The sequence below is a fragment of the Somniosus microcephalus genome, chromosome 11 (assembly GCF_052327205.1).
Source record: "Somniosus microcephalus isolate GS21.2 chromosome 11, FLI_Smic_1.0, whole genome shotgun sequence".
Lineage (NCBI taxonomy): Eukaryota > Metazoa > Chordata > Chondrichthyes > Squaliformes > Somniosidae > Somniosus > Somniosus microcephalus.
The window spans coordinates 218,960,311-218,981,043 of NC_140997.1; the positions used below are offsets into that span (position 1 = coordinate 218,960,311).

At 45.0% G+C, this 20,733-nt stretch overlaps 1 protein-coding gene across 5 annotated transcripts in view; it reads right to left on the reverse strand.

Moving 5' to 3' along the window:
- The window catches only part of sema3fb (sema domain, immunoglobulin domain (Ig), short basic domain, secreted, (semaphorin) 3Fb), a 268,658-nt gene that overhangs the window by 69,427 nt on the left and 178,498 nt on the right, over window positions 1–20,733 (reverse strand). For all 5 annotated transcript variants that reach the window (XM_086001981.1, XM_086001984.1, XM_086001983.1 and 2 more), the window contains exons 3-5: window positions 14,033–14,193; window positions 7,775–7,837; window positions 1,236–1,355 (exon numbers count right to left, since the gene is read on the reverse strand). In XM_086001981.1, coding sequence (XP_085858107.1) covers window positions 1,236–1,355; window positions 7,775–7,837; window positions 14,033–14,193 — 344 coding nt within the window. The remainder of the gene's footprint in view (window positions 1–1,235; window positions 1,356–7,774; window positions 7,838–14,032; window positions 14,194–20,733) is intronic.

Consider the following 20,733-nt stretch of genomic DNA (forward strand, 5'->3'; position numbering starts at 1 on the left):
GGGAGGTATTGCCAATCGAATTTACTGGCTTTCTTTAAGGGTTTGACAAAGGAGCTCAATAGAGGTAAGGCAGTGGAGGTGGTGTACTTGGATTTCATTAAGGTCTTTGATACAGTTCCTCTATCAAGGCTGGTACTGAAAATAAAGAAAGCAGGAATCAGTGCAAATATTTTACAGTGGATAGACAATTAGTTGGCTGACAGAACCCAGAGGATAGTGGTACGGAGATTTGAATATACTTGGGAATTGGGGAGACAAATTCAATGTAGAGAAATGCAAAATGAGGACAAAAAAATCCAAGAAGGGACGATTATTTAAATGGAAAGAAACTAATGTGTACGGAAAATGAGAGAGATCTGGGGGCTCAATAAATTCAAGCTATCGCAACAATGCTCGCTGGCAATGAGTAAAGCAAATCAGATGTTGGGATGTAGTAAAAGGTCAATATTGAGCCCAAATAGTGAGGTAATTCTGCCACTTTATAAATCATTGGTGCGACCGCACTTAGAACACTGTGTAGATACAGTTCTGGTCCCCGCAGTACCGAAAGGATATTGCAGCCATTGATAGTACAGAAGAGAGCAACCAGAATGATTGAGGCGATGGAGGGATTGGATTATTTAAATTGGGCATGTTCTCAGTGGAAAAGAGAAGGTTGAAAGGTGATATGATTAATATCTTTAGGATTCTTAAAGGACCAGATAATGTAGACCAGCTGTTTCACTTTGTCCAGATCAGTAGAACGAGAGGACAGGGCCTGCGCTTGAAGGGGGGGTAAATTCAAAAACGAATCTGCAGGAACATTATTTCAGTGAGCAAGTGGTCAATCTGTGGAACAGACTCCCTAGGGAGACGGTGGAAGCAGTTAGTGTTGATTCATTCGAATGTAAATTGGATAGGTTCTTTTCAGAAAATAATATTTTAGGAGCCAGTATGTGAGTAATTTGAGATGTGACACGTGGTGAGTGTAGCGTGCCTGGGAAGAAGAGGTGAATTTGGTCCTATGGTTCCCAAAGTTCTCCACCACTGAGGCTTTTTCTCACCTCATGTCTGGGTCTGCTGTAGTCGAGCTGATAGTTAGAATTAGTCAATAGCTTCATTATCGGTGTATTGTGTGACTACCAGGTTGGTAGAAGGCGAACTAGATGGACCTTTTATGTCTAGCAATTCCTATGTCAAGCAGCCAATCTAAGGTGGTGAGGGAGCAATGTGTTGCTTTGTCGGTAGCCGCTTACCTCTGCCTTGCGTCCTCTGTTCACATATGTGCAGACAGGATGATAAGCTCCAGTCCCACAGACGTACAGGTGCGTCCGGTTCCAAGGCTCAATAAGGCAGATGAAATTTGCACACTCGCCCTGACAGAATTAAAACAAAAGGAAACTATTATCATTTCATGAACAATCGTTTAGAACTAATTTCTGTGGTGTTGATGGCGCTTGTTAGAGTAGCAGCTGAACGCTCCTGGCTAAACTCTTGGGGAGCATCTGGGTATTTCGTTAAAGTAGCAATGTCTGCAAGTTCAAAGTTCTAGAACCTGGGTTATACATAAGAATTAGGAGCAGGAGTAGGCCATACAGCCCCTCGAGCCTGCTCCGCCATTCAATAAGATCATGGCTGATCTTCGACCTCAACTCCACTTTCCTGCCCTATCCCCATATCCCTTGAATCGTCTGGAGTCCAAAAATCTATCTATCTCAGCCTTGAATATGGGAACCAAATGTAATATGTAATATAATCCTGGGTTGGCAGGACTGTCGTATGAGGAGAGATTGGATTGACCAGGCCTGTATTCACTAGAGTTTAGAAGAATAAGAGGGGATCTCATTGAAATGTATAAAATTCTGACAGGGCTAGACAGACTGGATGCAGGGAGGATGTTTCCCCTGGCTGGGGGGTCTAGAACGAGGGGTCACAGTCTCAGGATATGGGGTAGGACATTTAGGACTGAGATGAGGAGAAATTTCTTCACTCAGAGGGTGGTGAAACTGTGGAATTCTCTACCACAGAAGGCTGTGGAGGCCAAGTCACTGAATATATTTAAGAAGGAGATAGATAGATTTCTAGACACAAAAGGCATCAAGAGGTATGGGGAGAGAGCGGGAATATGGTATTGAGATAGAGGATCAGCCATGATCATATTGAATGGCAGAGCAGGCTCGAAGGGCCGAATGGCCTACTCCTGCTCCTATTTTTCTATGTTCTATGTTTCTTGAATATACTCAACGACTGAGCATCCACAGCACTTTGGAGAAGAGAATTCCAAAGATTCACAACCCTGAGTGAAGAAATTCCTCCTCTTCTCAGTCTTAAAAGACTGGCCCATTATCCTGAGACTATGCCCCCTAGTTCTAGACTCTCCAGCCACGGGAAACAATCTCTCAGTATCTAACCTGTTAATCCCCCTTAAAATTTTATATTATCTTATATGTTTCAATAAGCTGGCATTGAGAGAGAGGATGAAGGGCACAGCTTTCAGAAGACTCTTATCGCTCTGATGGGATGAAGGTGTCTCACCCCCTGACTCGCCAAAGCCTTTCCACCATCTTCAAGGCACAAGTAAGGAGTGTGATGGAATACTCTCCACTTGCCTGGATGAGTGCAGCTTCAACAACATTCAAGAAGCTCAACATCATCCAGGACAAAGCAGCCCACTTGATTGGCACCCCATCCACCACCTTAAACATTCACTCCCTCCACCACCGGCGTACCGTGGCTGCAGTGTGTATCATCTACAAGATGCACTGCAGCAACTCGCCAAGGCTTCTTCGGCAGCAACTCCCAAACCCGCGGCCTCTTCCACCTAGAAGGACAAGGGCAGCAGGCGCAAGGGAACACCACTACCTCCAAGTTCCCCTCCAAGTCACACAATATCCTGAATTAGAAGTATATTGCCGATCCTTCATCATCGCTGCGTCAAAATCCTGGAGCTCCCTACCTAACAGCACTGTGGAAGTACCTTCACCACACGGACTGCAGCGGTTCAAGAAGGTGGCTCACCACCACCTTCTCAAAGGGCAACTAGGGATGGGCAATAAATGCTGGTCTTGCCAGTGATGCCCACATTCCAGGAACGAATAAAGTAAACCTCTGTCGTATGTGGACGGGGGACTGTTTGCTCGCAAGACTGGCTTGTTACTGCTGGAACCTAAAGGGTAGAATTTTCCTGCTCTTGTACCCATTGAGGATCTCAAGAGACACACATTGGCACGTGTACGTTGGCACTCGTGTAGTTCGGATTGTAGGAGGACCCGTCCATCCGCCAGCTGCCTGCGCTCATCCAGCTCGCTCACCCTGCCGGCAAAACTGTAGCTCCACGATTCTGCCACTGGGATGAGAGAGCCAGATTTAGCAAGGTAAACGGCGGGAGTCAGCGCGCAGATGGTGCGCTCTCATTATCCGAACTAAACAAGCACCAATGCAAACGTGCTCAGTCAGGTTTCCTAGCCCAGCCTGTAGTGGCCACAACAACAACTTGCATTTATATACCGCCTTTAATGTAGTAAAACATCCCAAGGCGCATCGTAGGAGCATAATCAAACAAAAATTTGACACTGAGCCACTTAAGGAGATATTAGGGCAGGTGAGGTCACCGAGGTAGGTTTTAAGGAGTGACTTAAAGGAAGAGAGAGAGGCGGAGAGATTTAGGGAGGGAATTTCAGAGCTTGGAGCCTAGACAGCTGAAGGCATGGCTGCCAATGGTGGAGTGATTATAATCAAGGATGCTCAAGAGGCCAGAATTGGAGGAGCGCAGTGATCTCATAGGGTTGTGGGGCTGGAGGAGATTACAGAGATAGGGAGGGGCGAGGCCATGGAGGGATTTGAAAACAAGGGAGGAGAATTTTAAAATCGAGGCATTGCTGGACTGGAAGCCAAAGTAGGTCAGCGAGCACAAGGGTGATGGGTGAATGGGACTTGGTGCGAGTTAGGACACGGGCAGCAGAGTTTTGGATGAGCTCCTGTATACATAGGAAGCAAGGCTGGAGGCCAGCCAGGCGAGTATTGGAATAGTCAAGTCTAGAGGTAACAAAGGCATGGATGAGGACCTAATGCTGCAGCACAGTGTTTGGGACAAGAGCACTAGAGTCCGCAGCATGGAAAACCGAAAAGTGACACTGATGGCGTAGGGTCCAGTCTGCTGAGGCCATGTTTTATGCACATGGTATATTATCTCAATATCATACTTGAACCCGTGCTGTACTTTACACAGTCAGGATTGTGAAAAAAAAAATAGGGGAAACATTTATTTCCTCTGCAAATATCATCCTTCATTTTGACAGGAACAATTACACCACAAAAAACATATCAAATGTTCAAAAAGCATATTTAAAGTGATTAAGCAGGTAATACATTGTATCTCTGTCATTTGTAACAACGCTAAATATTAATAACAAAAAGTCAGTCAGGATGTAAATGTCTGATTTTGGGACTTTCTCAGAGGCTCGGGTTACAGGCTCGGTTATTTTTCCTGCGAGCTGGCTGTCAGCTGTGTTACTTTTGAGGGATGAGTGAACCAAGAGGAGGCAGGAGCGAAAAAGGGATCGGGCTTTGATGGTTTAAAGGCGTCTTTGTTTTTGCACCTCTGCTCTCCCTGTTGCTGAATCAGGCAGAGAGAGAGAGAGAGAGAGGTGTGTTATTTGAAAAGGAGCAGCGTGTCACCTTGAACAAGAGCGAGAAGGAGAAGAGCGAGGTGGACTGCCAGGGCCCCAGAGAGCCTGATTCTCACAACCACAGACAGCTGGCTTTTTTCCACGTCGCTGACCTTCAATTATTCCATCCTCGTTATTGTCTAAAATGACGGATCAGTTCCAGCGATGGACGCAAAAACTTCAGGAACCGGCAAACTGCTTGCATTCCCCCCCCCCCTTGGTCCCAGAAGAACAAACACTGGTCAACGTTTCCTATATTTCTTTTCCCCATGAATTGAGGTTGCTTCTTGTGCTTGCAAGTGAACGTGGTTTCTAATGAAACTTGAAACTTATAAAATTCTGACAGGACTGGACAGACTAGATGTTCCCGGTGGTCGGGGAGTCCAGAACCAGGGGTCACAGTCTAAGGATAAGGGGTAAGCCATTTAGGACAGAAATTAGGAGGAATTTCTTCACCCAGAGAATGGTGAACCTGTGGAATTCTCTACCACAGAAGGCAGTAGAGGCCAATTCATTAAATATATTCAAGAAGGAGTTGGATATATTTCTTAAGGCTAAAGGGATCAAGGGATATGGGGAGAAAGCAGGGACAGGGTACTGTATTTGGATGATCAGCCATGATCGCATTGAATGGCGGAGCAGGCTCGAGGGGCCGAACGGCCTACTCCTGCTACTATCTTCTATGTTTCTAATGGCCGTTTAAATGTCAGCTGTAGCTCACTGGGTAGCACTCGCACTTCTCAGTCAGCAGGTCATGGGTTCAAGTCGTTCTACAGGGACTTGAGCACATAAACCTAGGCTAACACTCCGGAAGGAGTGCTGCACGGTCGGAGGTGTCGTCTTTCAGATGAGACATTAAACCGAGGCCCTGTCCATCCTCTCAGGTGGACGTAAAGAATCTCATGCAATATTCCCCCTCATTCTTTTGGGGGGGTTCGCAGCTCCTTCACAGTTTCGCGCATGCACGAAATTTAACATGGAGGGAAAAACCGGTCCCGGGCTGCGCAGGACTGGCAGACAGCTGCACAGCGCGCAGCTTAGAGGGAACGTCGATCCCATGACACTATTTTGAAGAAGAGCAGGGGAGTTCTCCCTGGTGTCCTGGTCAATATTTATCCCTCAATTAATATTACTAAAACAGATTATCTGGTCGTTATCACATTGCTGTTTGTGGGACCTTGCTGTGGGCAGATTGGCTGCCGCGTTCCCTACATTACAACAGTGGCTACACTTCAAAAAGTACTTCATTGGCTGTAAAGCGCTTTGGGACGTCCTAAAGTCGTGAAAGGCGCTATAGAAATGCAAGTTATTTCTTTCTTTCTTATTTGTTGTAGGGCTGCTATGTACATGGCTTCCACCAGCAGAGAAAAGTCAGCAACTCCCAAACCATTCAGGAGAAATGAGCAACGATGAAGGCACCTAACCTAAAACCCACCAGATACTGCCATTTTCCTCTCCTGTGATGGTAGCATCTTCAAGTAATTTGAGTGGGACAAACATGCTGCCTGTCATCTTTCAAGGCTCTTTTTATAAAATGCCCTTTAAGAATCGCAGTAGCATCAGTGTCAAAAATATGACAAAATTCCAATTTTCCTCTTGTTTTTCACGCCAGAAAATAATGGCCATTAAAGCTGCTGGATTCTCATAAAGATCCAACTAATGTCCTTTCGGGAAGTGAGCTTGCCAGCCCTACCTGGCCTGGCCCACCTATGACTCCTGTCTCCGACTGTGTGGTTGACTCTTAATAACTGTCAGGGGAATGAGGGAGGGGCAATAAATGTTGCCTTACCAGGAACAACAGAAAAAGTAAAGTGAACTCTGGAATTCCCTTCCTATATCTCTCCGCCTCGCCACCTCTCTCTCCTCCTTTAGGACGCTCTTTAAAACCTACTTCTTTGTCTAAGCTTTTGGTTTCCTTCTTTGGCTTGGTGTCAATTTATGTCTGATTATGCTCCTGTGAAGCACCTTGGGACATTTTACTAGGTTAAAGGCGCTATGTAAATGCAAGTTGTTGTTGTGAGGCGAGGCTGGTTGGGGGCAGGCAGTATGGTTTAAGGGAGATGCCCGATAGTGGGTTACATATAGATGGCTGGCGGTGGGTTTAATAGGTCATGGCTTTTCAAACTTGTCTGTGCGTGGACATACCAACAAGTATTACTACATTCCTTAATATCCCCTGTCCTAATTCGTGAAAGACGGTGCTCGTTATTGTAGAGAAGTTTTTATTCATACGCAAGCAGCAGAAACAATGCCAGTAAATCCAGAGACATTCATAAATCCAATGACAGTTGGACAGAAATTTGATAACCCTGAGGAGTCGCTCACATGTCTGGGGACCTCAGTTAGAAAGCCTATAAAATAGGGGTCAGTAGATGACCATCAGTGTTTATAGGGGGTAAGTCAGCAAGTAATCCTTGTGAGATCCTAGAAATGAAGCTTGTGGCACCAGTTCTAATTATTACCTCAGGAATTTTGCTGTTGCTCGTTGCAGTTTATTGAAACAATATCACTTGGTTAAAACTAGCGTTGTACCCTTTTATGCGCATGACACAGAGCAACACAATGGGTAAAAGAGCAATAAAAAACATGACTGTGCTCTAGATCCGCTGTGCAATGCTTAAAGCCAGTCTGGTGCTGTTGGTACCACTCTCGCTTCCGAGTCAAAAATGTCGTGGGTTCAAAGCTCGACTCTAGGACATGTACCCATTAGCGAGGCTGGCACCTCAGTGCAGTGCTGTGTGTGCGTGCGTTGAAGGTGCTGTCTTTGAGATGAGATGTTAAACTGAGTCTGTTTGTTCAGCTGACAGGGAGGGGGCAACAAAAAAAATCCCATGGCACTTTTTCCGATGAGGAGGGAAATCGGATGACCTGGCCAGCAGTTCTCCAACAAAAACAGATCGACCTTTGCTGTCGTGGCACCTTACCTGTGTACAAATTGGTCACCGTCTTTACCTTGTGTAACAACAGAGAGTGTACTTGAAAAGTAATTTATTGGTTGGGACCTCCTGAGGATGTGATAAAGCCTGTATAAATGCTAATCCTTTTGTAACTGTGTGAATGGAAAACATTCTTTCCATAGTTGTGGCACTTTAGTCAATGAAAGGGAGACAAGTCAGATAGTCACTTACATTCTGATCTTTACCGGAAAGAACACACTCGTCTCGCCTTTGCTGACTGACGGACCAGTGAATCTGAAAGAAACAAAATGCAACATTGGCCTTCATAGAAAGAATTGTGGAAATTACAGACTACAAAGCCCAGCGTGCCTGTGCCGGTCGATGCTCACTCCTCACCTGGAGCTATCTACGCTAGTCCCATTTCCCTGCCTTTTCCCCATTTTACAGTCTTCCTTTTTAAATACTTGCATCAAATTTCCTTTCCAATGAAGCTATAGTCCCTGCTTCAATGGCCACTTGTGGTAAAACTTTCCATGTTCTAATAACCCTAGATGTGACAAAACACAATCTTCTAGCTTCTCCCTTCATTCTTCTTGTGATAATGCTCACAACGTGTGATAATGCTCACAACGTGTGATAATGCTCACAACGTGTGATAATGCTCACAACGTGTGATAATTCTCACAACGTGTGATAATGCTCACAACGTGTGATAATTCTCACAATGTGTGATAATTCTCACAACGTGTGATAATGCTGACAACGTGTGATAATTCTCACATCGTGTGATAAAGCTCACAACGTGTGATAATGCTCACATCGTGTGATAATGCTCACATCGTGTGATAATTCTCACAACGTGTGATAATTCTCACATCGTGTGATAATGCTCACATCGTGTGATAATTCTCACAACGTGTGATAATGCTCACAACGTGTGATAATGCTCACGTGTGATAATGCTCACAATGTGTGATAATTCTCACAACGTGTGATAATGCTCACGTGTGATAATTCTCACGTGTGATAATTCTCACAACGTGTGATAATTCTCACATCGTGTGATAAAGCTCACAATGTGTGATAATTCTCAACATGTGATAATGCTCACAACGTGTGATAATTCTCACATCGTGTGATAATGCTCACATCGTGTGATAATGCTCACAACGTGTGATAATTCTCACATCGTGTGATAATGCTCACAACGTGTGATAATGCTCACAACGTGTGATAATTCTCACATCGTGTGATAATGCTCACAACGTGTGATAATTCTCACAACGTGTGATAATGCTCACAATGTGTGATAATTCTCACATCGTGTGATAAAGCTCACAACGTGTGATAATTCTCACAACGTGTGATAAAGCTCACAACGTGTGATAATTCTCACATCGTGTGATAAAGCTCACGTGTGATAATTCTCACGTGTGATAATGCTCACAACGTGTGATAATTCTCACATCGTGTGATAATGCTCACAATGTGTGATAATTCTCACATCGTGTGATAATGCTCACAACGTGTGATAATGCTCACGTGTGATAATTCTCACAACGTGTGATAATGCTCACAACGTGTGATAATTCTCACGTGTGATAATGCTCACGTGTGATAATGCTCACGTGTGATAATGCTCACAACGTGTGATAATTCTCACATCGTGTGATAATGCTCACGTGTGATAATTCTCACATGTGATAAAGCTCACAACGTGTGATAATGCTCACGTGTGATAATTCTCACAACGTGTGATAATGCTCACGTGTGATAATTCTCACAACGTGTGATAATGCTCACAACGTGTGATAATGCTCACAACGTGTGATAATTCTCACAACGTGTGATAATGCTCACAACGTGTGATAATTCTCACAACGTGTGATAAAGCTCACAACGTGTGATAATTCTCACAACGTGTGATAAAGCTCACGTGTGATAATTCTCACATCGTGTGATAAAGCTCACAACGTGTGATAATTCTCACGTGTGAGAATGCTCACAACGTGTGATAATTCTCACAACGTGTGATAATGCTCACAACGTGTGATAATTCTCACAACGTGTGATAATGCTCACAACGTGTGATAATTCTCACAACGTGTGATAATGCTCACAACGTGTGATAATTCTCACATCGTGTGATAATGCTCACAATGTGTGATAATGCTCACAACGTGTGGTAATTCTCACAACGTGTGATAATGCTCACAACGTGTGATAATTCTCACATCGTGTGATAATGCTCACAACGTGTGATAATTCTCACGTGTGAGAATGCTCACAACGTGTGATAATTCTCACAACGTGTGATAATGCTCACAACGTGTGGTAATTCTCACAACGTGTGATAATGCTCACAACGTGTGATAATTCTCACATCGTGTGATAAAGCTCACAACGTGTGATAATTCTCACGTGTGAGAATGCTCACAACGTGTGATAATTCTCACAACGTGTGATAATGCTCACAACGTGTGATAATTCTCACAACGTGTGATAATGCTCACAACGTGTGATAATTCTCACATCGTGTGATAATGCTCACAACGTGTGATAATGCTCACAACGTGTGGTAATTCTCACAACGTGTGATAATGCTCACAACGTGTGATAATTCTCACATCGTGTGATAATGCTCACAATGTGTGATAATTCTCACAACGTGTGATAAAGCTCACAACGTGTGATAATTCTCACAACGTGTGATAATGCTCACAACGTGTGATAATGCTCACGTGTGATAATGCTCACAACGTGTGATAATTCTCACATCGTGTGATAATGCTCACGTGTGATAATTCTCACGTGTGATAATGCTCACAACGTGTGATAATTCTCACAACGTGTGATAATGCTCACGTGTGATAATGCTCACATCGTGTGATAATTCTCACAATGTGTGATAATGCTCACAACGTGTGATAATTCTCACAACGTGTGATAATTCTCACAACGTGTGATAATGCTCACGTGTGATAATTCTCACGTGTGATAATGCTCACAATGTGTGATAATGCTCACAACGTGTGATAATTCTCACAACGTGTGATAATTCTCACGTGTGATAATGCTCACAATGTGTGATAATGCTCACAACGTGTGATAATTCTCACAACGTGTGATAATGCTCACAATGTGTGATAATGCTCACAACGTGTGATAATGCTCACGTGTGATAATGCTCACAACGTGTGATAATTCTCACGTGTGATAATTCTCACAACGTGTGATAATTCTCACGTGTGATAATTCTCACAACGTGTGATAATGCTCACAACGTGTGATAATGCTCACAACGTGTGATAATGCTCACGTGTGATAATTCTCACAACGTGTGATAATGCTCACAACGTGTGATAATTCTCACAACGTGTGATAATGCTCACGTGTGATAATTCTCACAACGTGTGATAATGCTCACAACGTGTGATAATGCTCACATCGTGTGATAATTCTCACGTGTGATAATTCTCACGTGTGATAATTCTCACGTGTGATAATGCTCACAACGTGTGATAATGCTCACAACGTGTGATAATGCTCACGTGTGATAATGCTCACAACGTGTGATAATGCTCACGTGTGATAATGCTCACAACGTGTGATAATTCTCACAACGTGTGATAATGCTCACGTGTGATAATTCTCACAACGTGTGATAATTCTCACGTCGTGTGATAATGCTCACGTGTGATAATGCTCACAACGTGTGATAATTCTCACGTGTGATAATGCTCACAACGTGTGATAATTCTCACGTGTGATAATGCTCACGTGTGATAATTCTCACAACGTGTGATAATGCTCACAACGTGTGATAATTCTCACGTGTGATAAAGCTCACAACGTGTGATAATGCTCACAACGTGTGATAATTCTCACGTCGTGTGATAATTCTCACGTGTGATATGCTCACGTGTGATAATTCTCACAACGTGTGATAATGCTCACAACGTGTGATAATGCTCACAACGTGTGATAATTCTCACGTGTGATAATGCTCACGTGTGATAATGCTCACAACGTGTGATAATTCTCACGTGTGATAATGCTCACGTGTGATAATGCTCACAACGTGTGATAATGCTCACAACGTGTGATAATGCTCACGTGTGATAATTCTCACAACGTGTGATAATTCTCACAACGTGTGATAATTCTCACAACGTGTGATAATTCTCACAACGTGTGATAATTCTCACGTGTGATAATGCTCACAACGTGTGATAATGCTCACGTGTGATAATTCTCACAACGTGTGATAATTCTCACAACGTGTGATAATGCTCACGTGTGATAATTCTCACAACGTGTGATAATTCTCACAACGTGTGATAATTCTCACGTGTGATAATTCTCACAACGTGTGATAATTCTCACAACGTGTGATAATTCTCACAACGTGTGATAATTCTCACGTGTGATAATGCTCACAACGTGTGATAATGCTCACAACGTGTGATAATTCTCACGTGTGATAATGCTCACGTGTGATAATGCTCACAACGTGTGATAATTCTCACGTGTGATAATGCTCACAACGTGTGATAATTCTCACAACGTGTGATAATGCTCACAACGTGTGATAATGCTCACAACGTGTGATAATGCTCACGTGTGATAATTCTCACAACGTGTGATAATTCTCACAACGTGTGATAATGCTCACAACGTGTGATAATTCTCACAACGTGTGATAATGCTCACAACGTGTGATAATTCTCACAATGTGCCCCTTTGCTATCAAGTTGCCAACCAGTGGAGATAATGAGGGCGAATTCCCACAACTCTCCCGCTGAAGTTGTGGGGGTTGAGCGGGAGAATCCCTGTGGAAATTCATCCCTTTTTACTATAAAGCCTCTCAAAATTATCATTTTAAAACCTCTATTTCCCTCCGCCCTTAACTTTTGCTGTTCAAGTGACCAAAAAAAACCAATTTTTGAGCATTTCTTCGCCGCTATTTCCCCATATCCTTGGTATTGTTTAAGTGAATATACGTTGAACCCTTACCGTGGCTCGAATATCCTTCTTATAATGGGGTGCTCCAAACTGCACACATTAGCTCTTCTTATATAACCATGTACTGGACACTTTCCTTGCAACATGCATAAGGGCAATGTTTATATTCCCCCTAAATAATAATATATTAGATGCTCAACTACCCTGTAATTCTGTCCTGGAACAACAAAGGGATTCCCTTATTATAGCTCCTGTGAATCACATGTTGAAGGAGAACTGGAGCCATATTACACAAAGAACCAGCCTGTCCTAGCTAAGTGGGTCAAGAGTGCAGGATTGAAGAGGTTTGGAGAGCTCAGAATGGCTTTTTTCTTTACAGTAAAACTACTGCAATAATTTATCTTCTGTATGGGTCCTGGGCATCTGATAACTTTAAACAATCATTCACTGGAAACACAGTAAGCTCTCATTCACATCCTCCCCACCTCTCCTTTGTGTCGTACACTAATCTAAACCTGCAATTCCTCGACTTGATCCTTCCCCTTGCATAACAGTGACTGCGTTTCAAAAAGCAATTTGTGTGAAGTGCTTTGAGAATTTCTCAGAGATGTGCTGAGGCGTTATATGAATGCAAGTGTTTTTATTTAATCCTCTCCCTAAGGAGCATGGTTGTCTCTGAGGCCTATCTTTATTTCCCTCGTCCTCTTCCCCCCCGGGTCACAGCGCTGTTAAATTCCCGCGCGGGTTCACCCGCCCTAGCTTCGGTGGAAGATTGACGCAAACCCTAGAGAAACTGCGGGAAAATTGTTCCCGCTTATCATCCGTCAAAATGGCGGTGGAAATCCCGGGAACCCGGAGAGAAACTTTACCCCCCTGGTGGTCCTTACACCCCCAGAACACAGTCGCGTTAACGCTCACTGGGAGAAAGAGGGGGTCATTTTCGACTTCACTGCCTGGGCAGTAATCTGGCGGAGTGGATCGGCCGCCTATTGTAGATTTTCATCCCATTGATTTCAGTGCAAGAAAAATCTTTGCATGGGAGAGAGGTTTCTATAAAGGGTGGGCGATTTGCTCCACCAGCTCGCCAGGCTACTGCCCAGGCGGTGATTGAAAATTACCCCCAGTAACTCTAACTCCCCTCCTCCACCTTGGCTTCTCTCTCTTTCCTTGCGGGACGGCGCACACCATCTTCAGCCCACATTATCTTCACCTCCGCAAAGCAAGCAGCGGGATCAAAGCCACATCTCCTCTGTGCCCAGCCCAAGGAGACAGCAGCTTGCACTCCCAACCACTCTCATCTCTCTGACCTGTGCATCCTCCAGAGGATGCGGAGCCAGTGTGATTACAGCAACGATGAGAACAGCCTATTGTGCATGGGCAGTGCGGGGGATGGGGCGTGTTGTTACAATAAAAGATGGTGTTGCGAGGTGCTGGTCTACCTTGAGCTTTTTTGCAGAAACTATGCTTTTTGTAGGAGTTTAAGGAGCGCAGTTTGCAGCAAAAAGATTTACGGCATTCTCTTACTAATAAGGGCTCCCGGTTGATGTTGTGCAGGTCCAGCGAGACAATATAGTCCTTGGTGCCCACGTACATGCGGTCGTGATCTTCGTCCATCAGCAGGATGCGGTAGTCGGTGGTGTTCTGCAGGAGGGTGTAGTGGCGTGCCGTGTTCGAATGCTGCAGCTCTGTCGGGCGAGACGAGGTACAGATATAGTCAGAAAAAGGAGGCAAACTGATAAACCAATCCCACCGTGCAACTGCAGCGCGGTCGCAGCTTCTGCCGAGAGGTAGACTTGACCTGCAGCTAATTAAGGAAAAGCAATGGTTTCCTCTCCATCAAACAAACCTTTTTATTTTTTATGTACTTACAAGCATCTGACAGCAATCTATTTTTACAATGGCTGCAACAACAGGCATTAAAATGAAACATCCTTGACCTATCTCGGAGGGCAGGGAAACTGTGTAATAAAGTCGAGCTGATACTATTGGAGCCTGGAGCAATCTTACAGGAAAGTAGGTTTATAGATTTCCATTGTCTCTAACTCTTAGCACTGACAGGCACATCAGTCCAATCAGCATCGGAGAGCAATATACAGTTAGGAGTTGATGTCCTGTGGCGTTCTACACAGAATTTAAGGCCGAGTATAGTTTTTTTCTAATGAAAAGTGGGGGTTCGGGGGGAATTAATTGGACCATGTCAAGCAGATGTAATTCAATTCCCATATAAAGTCATACGTTCCGTCTTTATTTTGATATAATACTTCAATTTGATATAGTTGAATAGTAAAAATTACAGCAATTCGGGAAGTAGAGAAGTGGAGTTGGTGGGAGCAGAAGAGTTTCTCTGCAGTACGGGCTGAGGAGCCGGGAGGCACAGAGCTAAGGTGCTACAGTGCCACCACTGGCAGGGCAGTGTAATTACAGCGTGACAAGTTTACATAGGCTGCTTCCATTATAAATGTGCACATAGGAATTTAGAATTATCATGGAGGCCATTACTCTCCCGCCTGAACCCGACGGGAAGCGTTAGCTGGGGTCCCAAAGGAACAGCCCTCGGCAGTCAGGTGAGTGCTTGGGGGGGGGGGGGAGAGGGGGGGTGGTGTTGGGAGGGCATCATGGTTAGGGGAGGGGCAGGGAAGCTCGAGGCAGGGTAGCCCCAAGGTGTCCCTGTCAGGCCAGAAGGAGCAATCCTTCTCCTCCTCGCCCACGAGGAAACAAAAACCAGATTAAAAATGGATTAATTTTCTGGATCTCTTCTCGCCACGCATCCATTTGCCGCCTGGTTCTACTGGCGGGACCGGCACTGAGCGGGACTGCCGCGATTTTTTTAGTTAAAATGGCGTTGGGGTCCTGAGTGCCTCATAGGACCCCGTTTTTAATCTATTTCATGAGGCCTCCGCCTGCCTGAGGCAGCTACCTTGGCCGCCTCCAAAAAATGCGCGTTGGGAACACAGTGGTAAGTACTCTTTCATCACTTACCCATCCCGTTCCTGTTGGTCGGGCTAGGTTAAAATCCAGGCTACTGTGTGTGTGTCTGTGGGGTCTGTCAATCACAAAACAATAGGCCAATGTTTCCGCGGGGGTCAGTCAGTCGCCTAGTATTGTGTGGGGTCAGTCAATCACTTTGCAATGTGTCTGTGTGTTACTGTGGGGTCAGTTGTCAGTCACATTTAAAGAGCTCTGCGTTACTTGAGGTCAGTCAAGTCACACAGTAATGGGGGCTGTATGTTACTGTGGGGGCCAGTCAGACCCAAATGGCGAGTCTGCCCCCCCAGTCGCCCCTCCCTCTGAAAGAGATTCCTGACGGCGAGTCTTCCTGTTTAAACCAGGTTCTGATGGTCAGTCTCCCTTTCAAAGAGGCCCAGACAGTGGGTCTTCCTCTCGAAAAGTTAATTAGAATTCTTTTCACCTGTTTCGTGTCTATAAGTTGTCTGACTCACTCTTTAAAGTGGACGCTCAGTTGTAAATACCCTGCAGGTTCAGGGCCAGGAAGTTTCAGTTGCATAAACATACCTTGCAGGGCAGTTAATAGTGATGATCATAATAATTATTATTACTTGCATTACATCCATCATACTTTCAGCAAAGAACTCATTACAGGGGAACCAGAGGACTACTAAATGTTGTAAGGCGGCCTGCGTCAGCTGCAGACATGAATGGGAGCTTTGTAGCGTCGGTTTTTAATTCAACAAACCGGGATTTTTAACCCTGCCATTTAGGTCATGTTTGAAACATAAACAACATATTTCACTCAGACAAAATGAAGCTCCGACACTCACAAAAACCACAGGCCTGGCTCCTCTGATGGTTTTAGCTGGTAACTGCGGCACGTGGTGCGGTACTCAGCCACACAGACTGGGCCCGATCCCTGGTTGAGTTGGCAGCTGTCGCGGCTACAATTGGGTCGCGGTACCCGTGGGCTAGGGAGCGGGCAAAACGAAAAAAAAAAACCCACCGGCTCCTGATGGGCAGGAATGACGTATGAGGAGAGATTGGCTCGACTGGGCTTGTACTCGCTGGAGTTTAGAAGAATGAGAGGGGATCTCATTGAAACTTATAAAATTCTAACAGGACTAGACAGACTAGATGCAGGAAGGATGTTCCCGATGGTCGGGGAGTCCAGAACCAGGGGTCACAGTCTAAGGATAAGGGGTAAGCCATTTAGGACTGAGATGAGGAGGAATTTCTTCACCCAGAGAGTGGTGAACCTGTGGAATTCTCTACCACAGAAGGCAGTAGAGGCCAATTCATTAAATATATTCAAGAAGGAGTTGGATATATTTCTTAAGGCAAAAGGGATCAAGGGGTATGGGGAGAAAACAGGGACCGGGTACTGAATTTGGATGATCAGCCATGATCGCATTGAATGGCGGAGCAGGCTCGAGGGGCCGAATGGCCTACTCTTGCTCCTATCTTCTATGTTTCTATGGCTATCCAGAGGGTGCCAACCCTCCAGGATTGTCCTGGAGTTTCCAGGAATTAAAGATGAATCTCCAAGCAAACCCCAGAAAAAAAAAAATCCTCGGGTCATTGCAAAAAAAAAACTGGTGCGCCGCGAGGATAGACATGTCGGGCGACCAATGGCGAGAGTGGGGGGGCGGGGCGGCTAGAGGCAGGGGTTCATGTGATAAAACCTCCCGGACTATGTCCAACCAGAGTTGGCAACCCGACCAGTGACTCCAGCTGTCCTCCACAGTCATAGAATCATAGAATGGTTACAGCACACAAGGGGGCCATTCGGCCCGTTGAGCCCGTGCCAGCTCTCTGCAAGAGCACTTCAGCTCATCCCACTCCCCTGCCCTTTCCCTGTAGCCCTGCAAATTTTTTTCCTTCAGATACTTAGCCAACTCCCTTTTGAAAGCCACGATTGAATCTGCCTCCACCGCCCTCTCAGGCAGTGCATTCCAGAGTCTAACCACTCGCTGCATAAAAAAGATTTTCCTCACGTTGCCTTTGTTTTTTTTGCCAGTCACCTTAAATCTGTGTCCTCTGGTTCTTGACCCTTCCGCCAATGGGAACAGTTTCTCTCTATCTACTCTGTCTGGACCCCTCATGATTTTGAACACCTCTATCAAATCCCCTCTCAACCTTCTCTGCTCTAAGGAGAACAACCCCAGCTTCTCCAGTCTCTCCACATCACTGAAGTCCCTCATCCCTGGTACCATTCTGGTCAATCTCCCCTTAACCGTCTCTGCTCTAAGGAGAACAACCCCAGCTTCTCCAGTCTATCCACGTAACTGAAATCCCTCATCCCTGGAATCATTTTTGTAAATCTTTTCTGCACCCTCTCTAAGGCCTTCACATCCTTCCTAAATTGCCCGGAATTGGACACAATACTCCAGTTGAGGCCGAACCAGTGTTTTATAAAAATTCATCATAACTTCCTTGCTTTTGCACTCTATACCTCTACTTATGAAGCCCAGGACACTGACTATCTGGGCTTACATGTGAAGAATGGTCATTTGGGCAAAGTCGAACAGTGTCGTCGACATCTGTGGAAACATAGCCCACTGAGTGTGAGCACCTTCAGGAGAAGACAGAAGACATTTGGAAACAAAATAATTTTTTAAAAAAATCTTCCCAATGTCTACAACCAAGAATAACCCCTCGAGCAAGCTTATATGTTTGTCTGTGAAAGAGTGTAAGGCTCCATGAAGCTGTTCTGGGGTTATTCCGCATCAGTTCGAGATATACAGATAGCTAGGCTGAGTGGTCATTCCTCCCTTATACAGAGCAGAGAATAAAATCTACTACAACATCTTGCGCTGCGTACTTGCTAAATTGATTAAAATGGGGTCGCTTGTCATTTACAGTATTTTAACATTTTGAAACTGCATGGACCCGTAATCATTAAAAAATATCTAGTTTTGCACTTGCCAATCTCCCCGACGTCACACATGGCAGAGACCAAATGAAGCAGGGTTTTACGCCGGGGGACAATTACTCCAGGGTGCACAGATGTAATTCAACAACAACAACAACAACTTGTATTTATATAGCGCCTTTAATGTAGTAAAACGTCCCAAGGCGCTGCACAGGAGTATTTTAAGTCAAAAAATTTGACACCGATCCACATAAGGCTAAATTAGGGCCTGTGACCAAAAGCTTGGTCAAAGAGGTAGGTTTTAAGGAGTGTCTTAAAAGAGGAAAGAGAGGTAGCGAGGCGGAGAGGTTTAGGGAGGGAATTCCAGAGCTTAGGGCCTAGGCAACAGAAGGTACGGCCACCAGAGGTCGAGCGATTATAATCGGGGATGCTCAAGAGGGCAGAATTAGAGGAGCGCAGATATCTGGGGGAGTTGTGGAGCTGAAGGAGATTACAGAGATAGGGAGGGGTGAGGCCATGGAGGGATTTGAAAACAAGGATGAGAATTTTGAAATCGAGGCGCTGCTTAACCAGGAGTCAATGTAGGTCAGTGAGCACAGGGGTTATGGGCGAACGGGACTTGGTCCGAGTTAGGACACGGGCAACCGAGTTTTGGATGACCTCAAGTTTACGTAGGGTGGAATGTGGGAGGCCAGCCAGGAGTGCGTTGGAATAGTCAAGTCTAGAGGTAACAAAGGCATGGATGAGGATTTCAGCAGCGGATGAGCTGAGGCAAGGACAGAGACGGGCAATGTTACTGAGGTGGAAGTAGGCAGTCTTTATTATGCTGTGGATATGTGGTCGGAGCTCATTTCAGGGTCAAATATGACACCAAGGTTGTGAACAGTGTGGTTCAGCCTCAGACAGATGTTAGGGAGAGGGATGGAGTCAGTGACTAGGGAACGGAGTTTGTGGCGGGGACTGAAAACAATGGCTTCGGTCTTCCCAATAATTAATTGGAGAACATTTTTGCTCATCCAGAACCGTATGTCGGACAAGCAGTCTGACAGTTTAGACACCGTGGAGGGGTCGAGAGAAGTGGTGGTGAGTAAAACTGGGTGTCGTCAGCGTACATGTGGAAACTGACGCTGTGTTTTCGAATGATGTCACCAAGGGGCAACATGTAGATGAGAAATAGGAGGGGGGCCAAGGATAGATCCTTGGGGGACACCAGAGGTAACGATGCGGGAGCAGGAAGAGAAGCCATTGCAGGCGATTCTCTGGTTACGATTAGATAGATAAGAATGGAACCAGGTGAGTGCAGTCCCACCCAGCTGGACGACAGTGGAGAGGCATTGGAGAAGGATGGAGTGGCCAATCGTGTCAAAGGCTGCAGACAAGTCAAGAAGGACGAGGAAGGATAGTTTACCTTTGTCAGTCACAAAGGATGTCATTTGTGACTTTGATGAGAGCTGTTTCAGTACAGTGGCAAGGGTGGAAACCTGATTGGGGGGATTCAAACATGAAATTGTGGGAATAATGGGCACGGTTTTGGAGGCAACAACACATTCAAGGACTTTGGAGAGGAAAGGGAGGTTGGAGATGGGGCGGTAGTTTGCAAAGACGGAGGGATCAAGGTCCCCATTTTAAAGTCGCACACTCTGTCCTTATTTTTATCTCTCCATTATTAAATATCTACGTCCACATTTGAAATGGAAACTGCCTATGTAAAGTTGTCACGCTGTAACGCTGCCCTTTGCCGGTGCTGTAGCACCTCCGCTGGTAGGAGTGTGCAATCACGGTGTGATAAGTTTACACGACAAATATGGACATAGGAATCTAGAACGTGCAGACTTGGCATTTTCAATATATGATAAACATTAAAACTTATCGGAGCAGAAATTCTGCCTTTTTTACAAAGTCAAGCTATATTTAGAAAGTCTCCTGCAGGCATGAATGTCATTCTGGCTTAGAGTTTGTATCCAAGTTCCTGACAGCTTGTGGAGAATGTCACTTCTTCCCAATCTGACCTCATTTCTGCTCTGCGCATTGTATAAAACTCTGTATTAAATTTAGTAACAACTGCGAGGCCAATTGTGTTACACAGTCATGAAACCTCCTTCCGCTCTTTCATTTTGAACAATGTTCTCCTCAGGCTCGTGCTCAGACCTCAGATGTAAAAGGACAACTTTCTGATGCATTTACACCACCCAGTTCTGCAACACAACTATGTTACAGCTTGCCATAAACAGAGGGACAACCATTAAATCTAAGAAAAGAGTATATACAAATTATATGAATGTATATTTATACACTCAGGGATATATCTGTTTATACACTGTATGGATAGATCTGCGTTTATGTGTTCAACCATAAATGTTTTTCGATGCTTTGGCAACATAAGATGTACCTTGTCATGCCA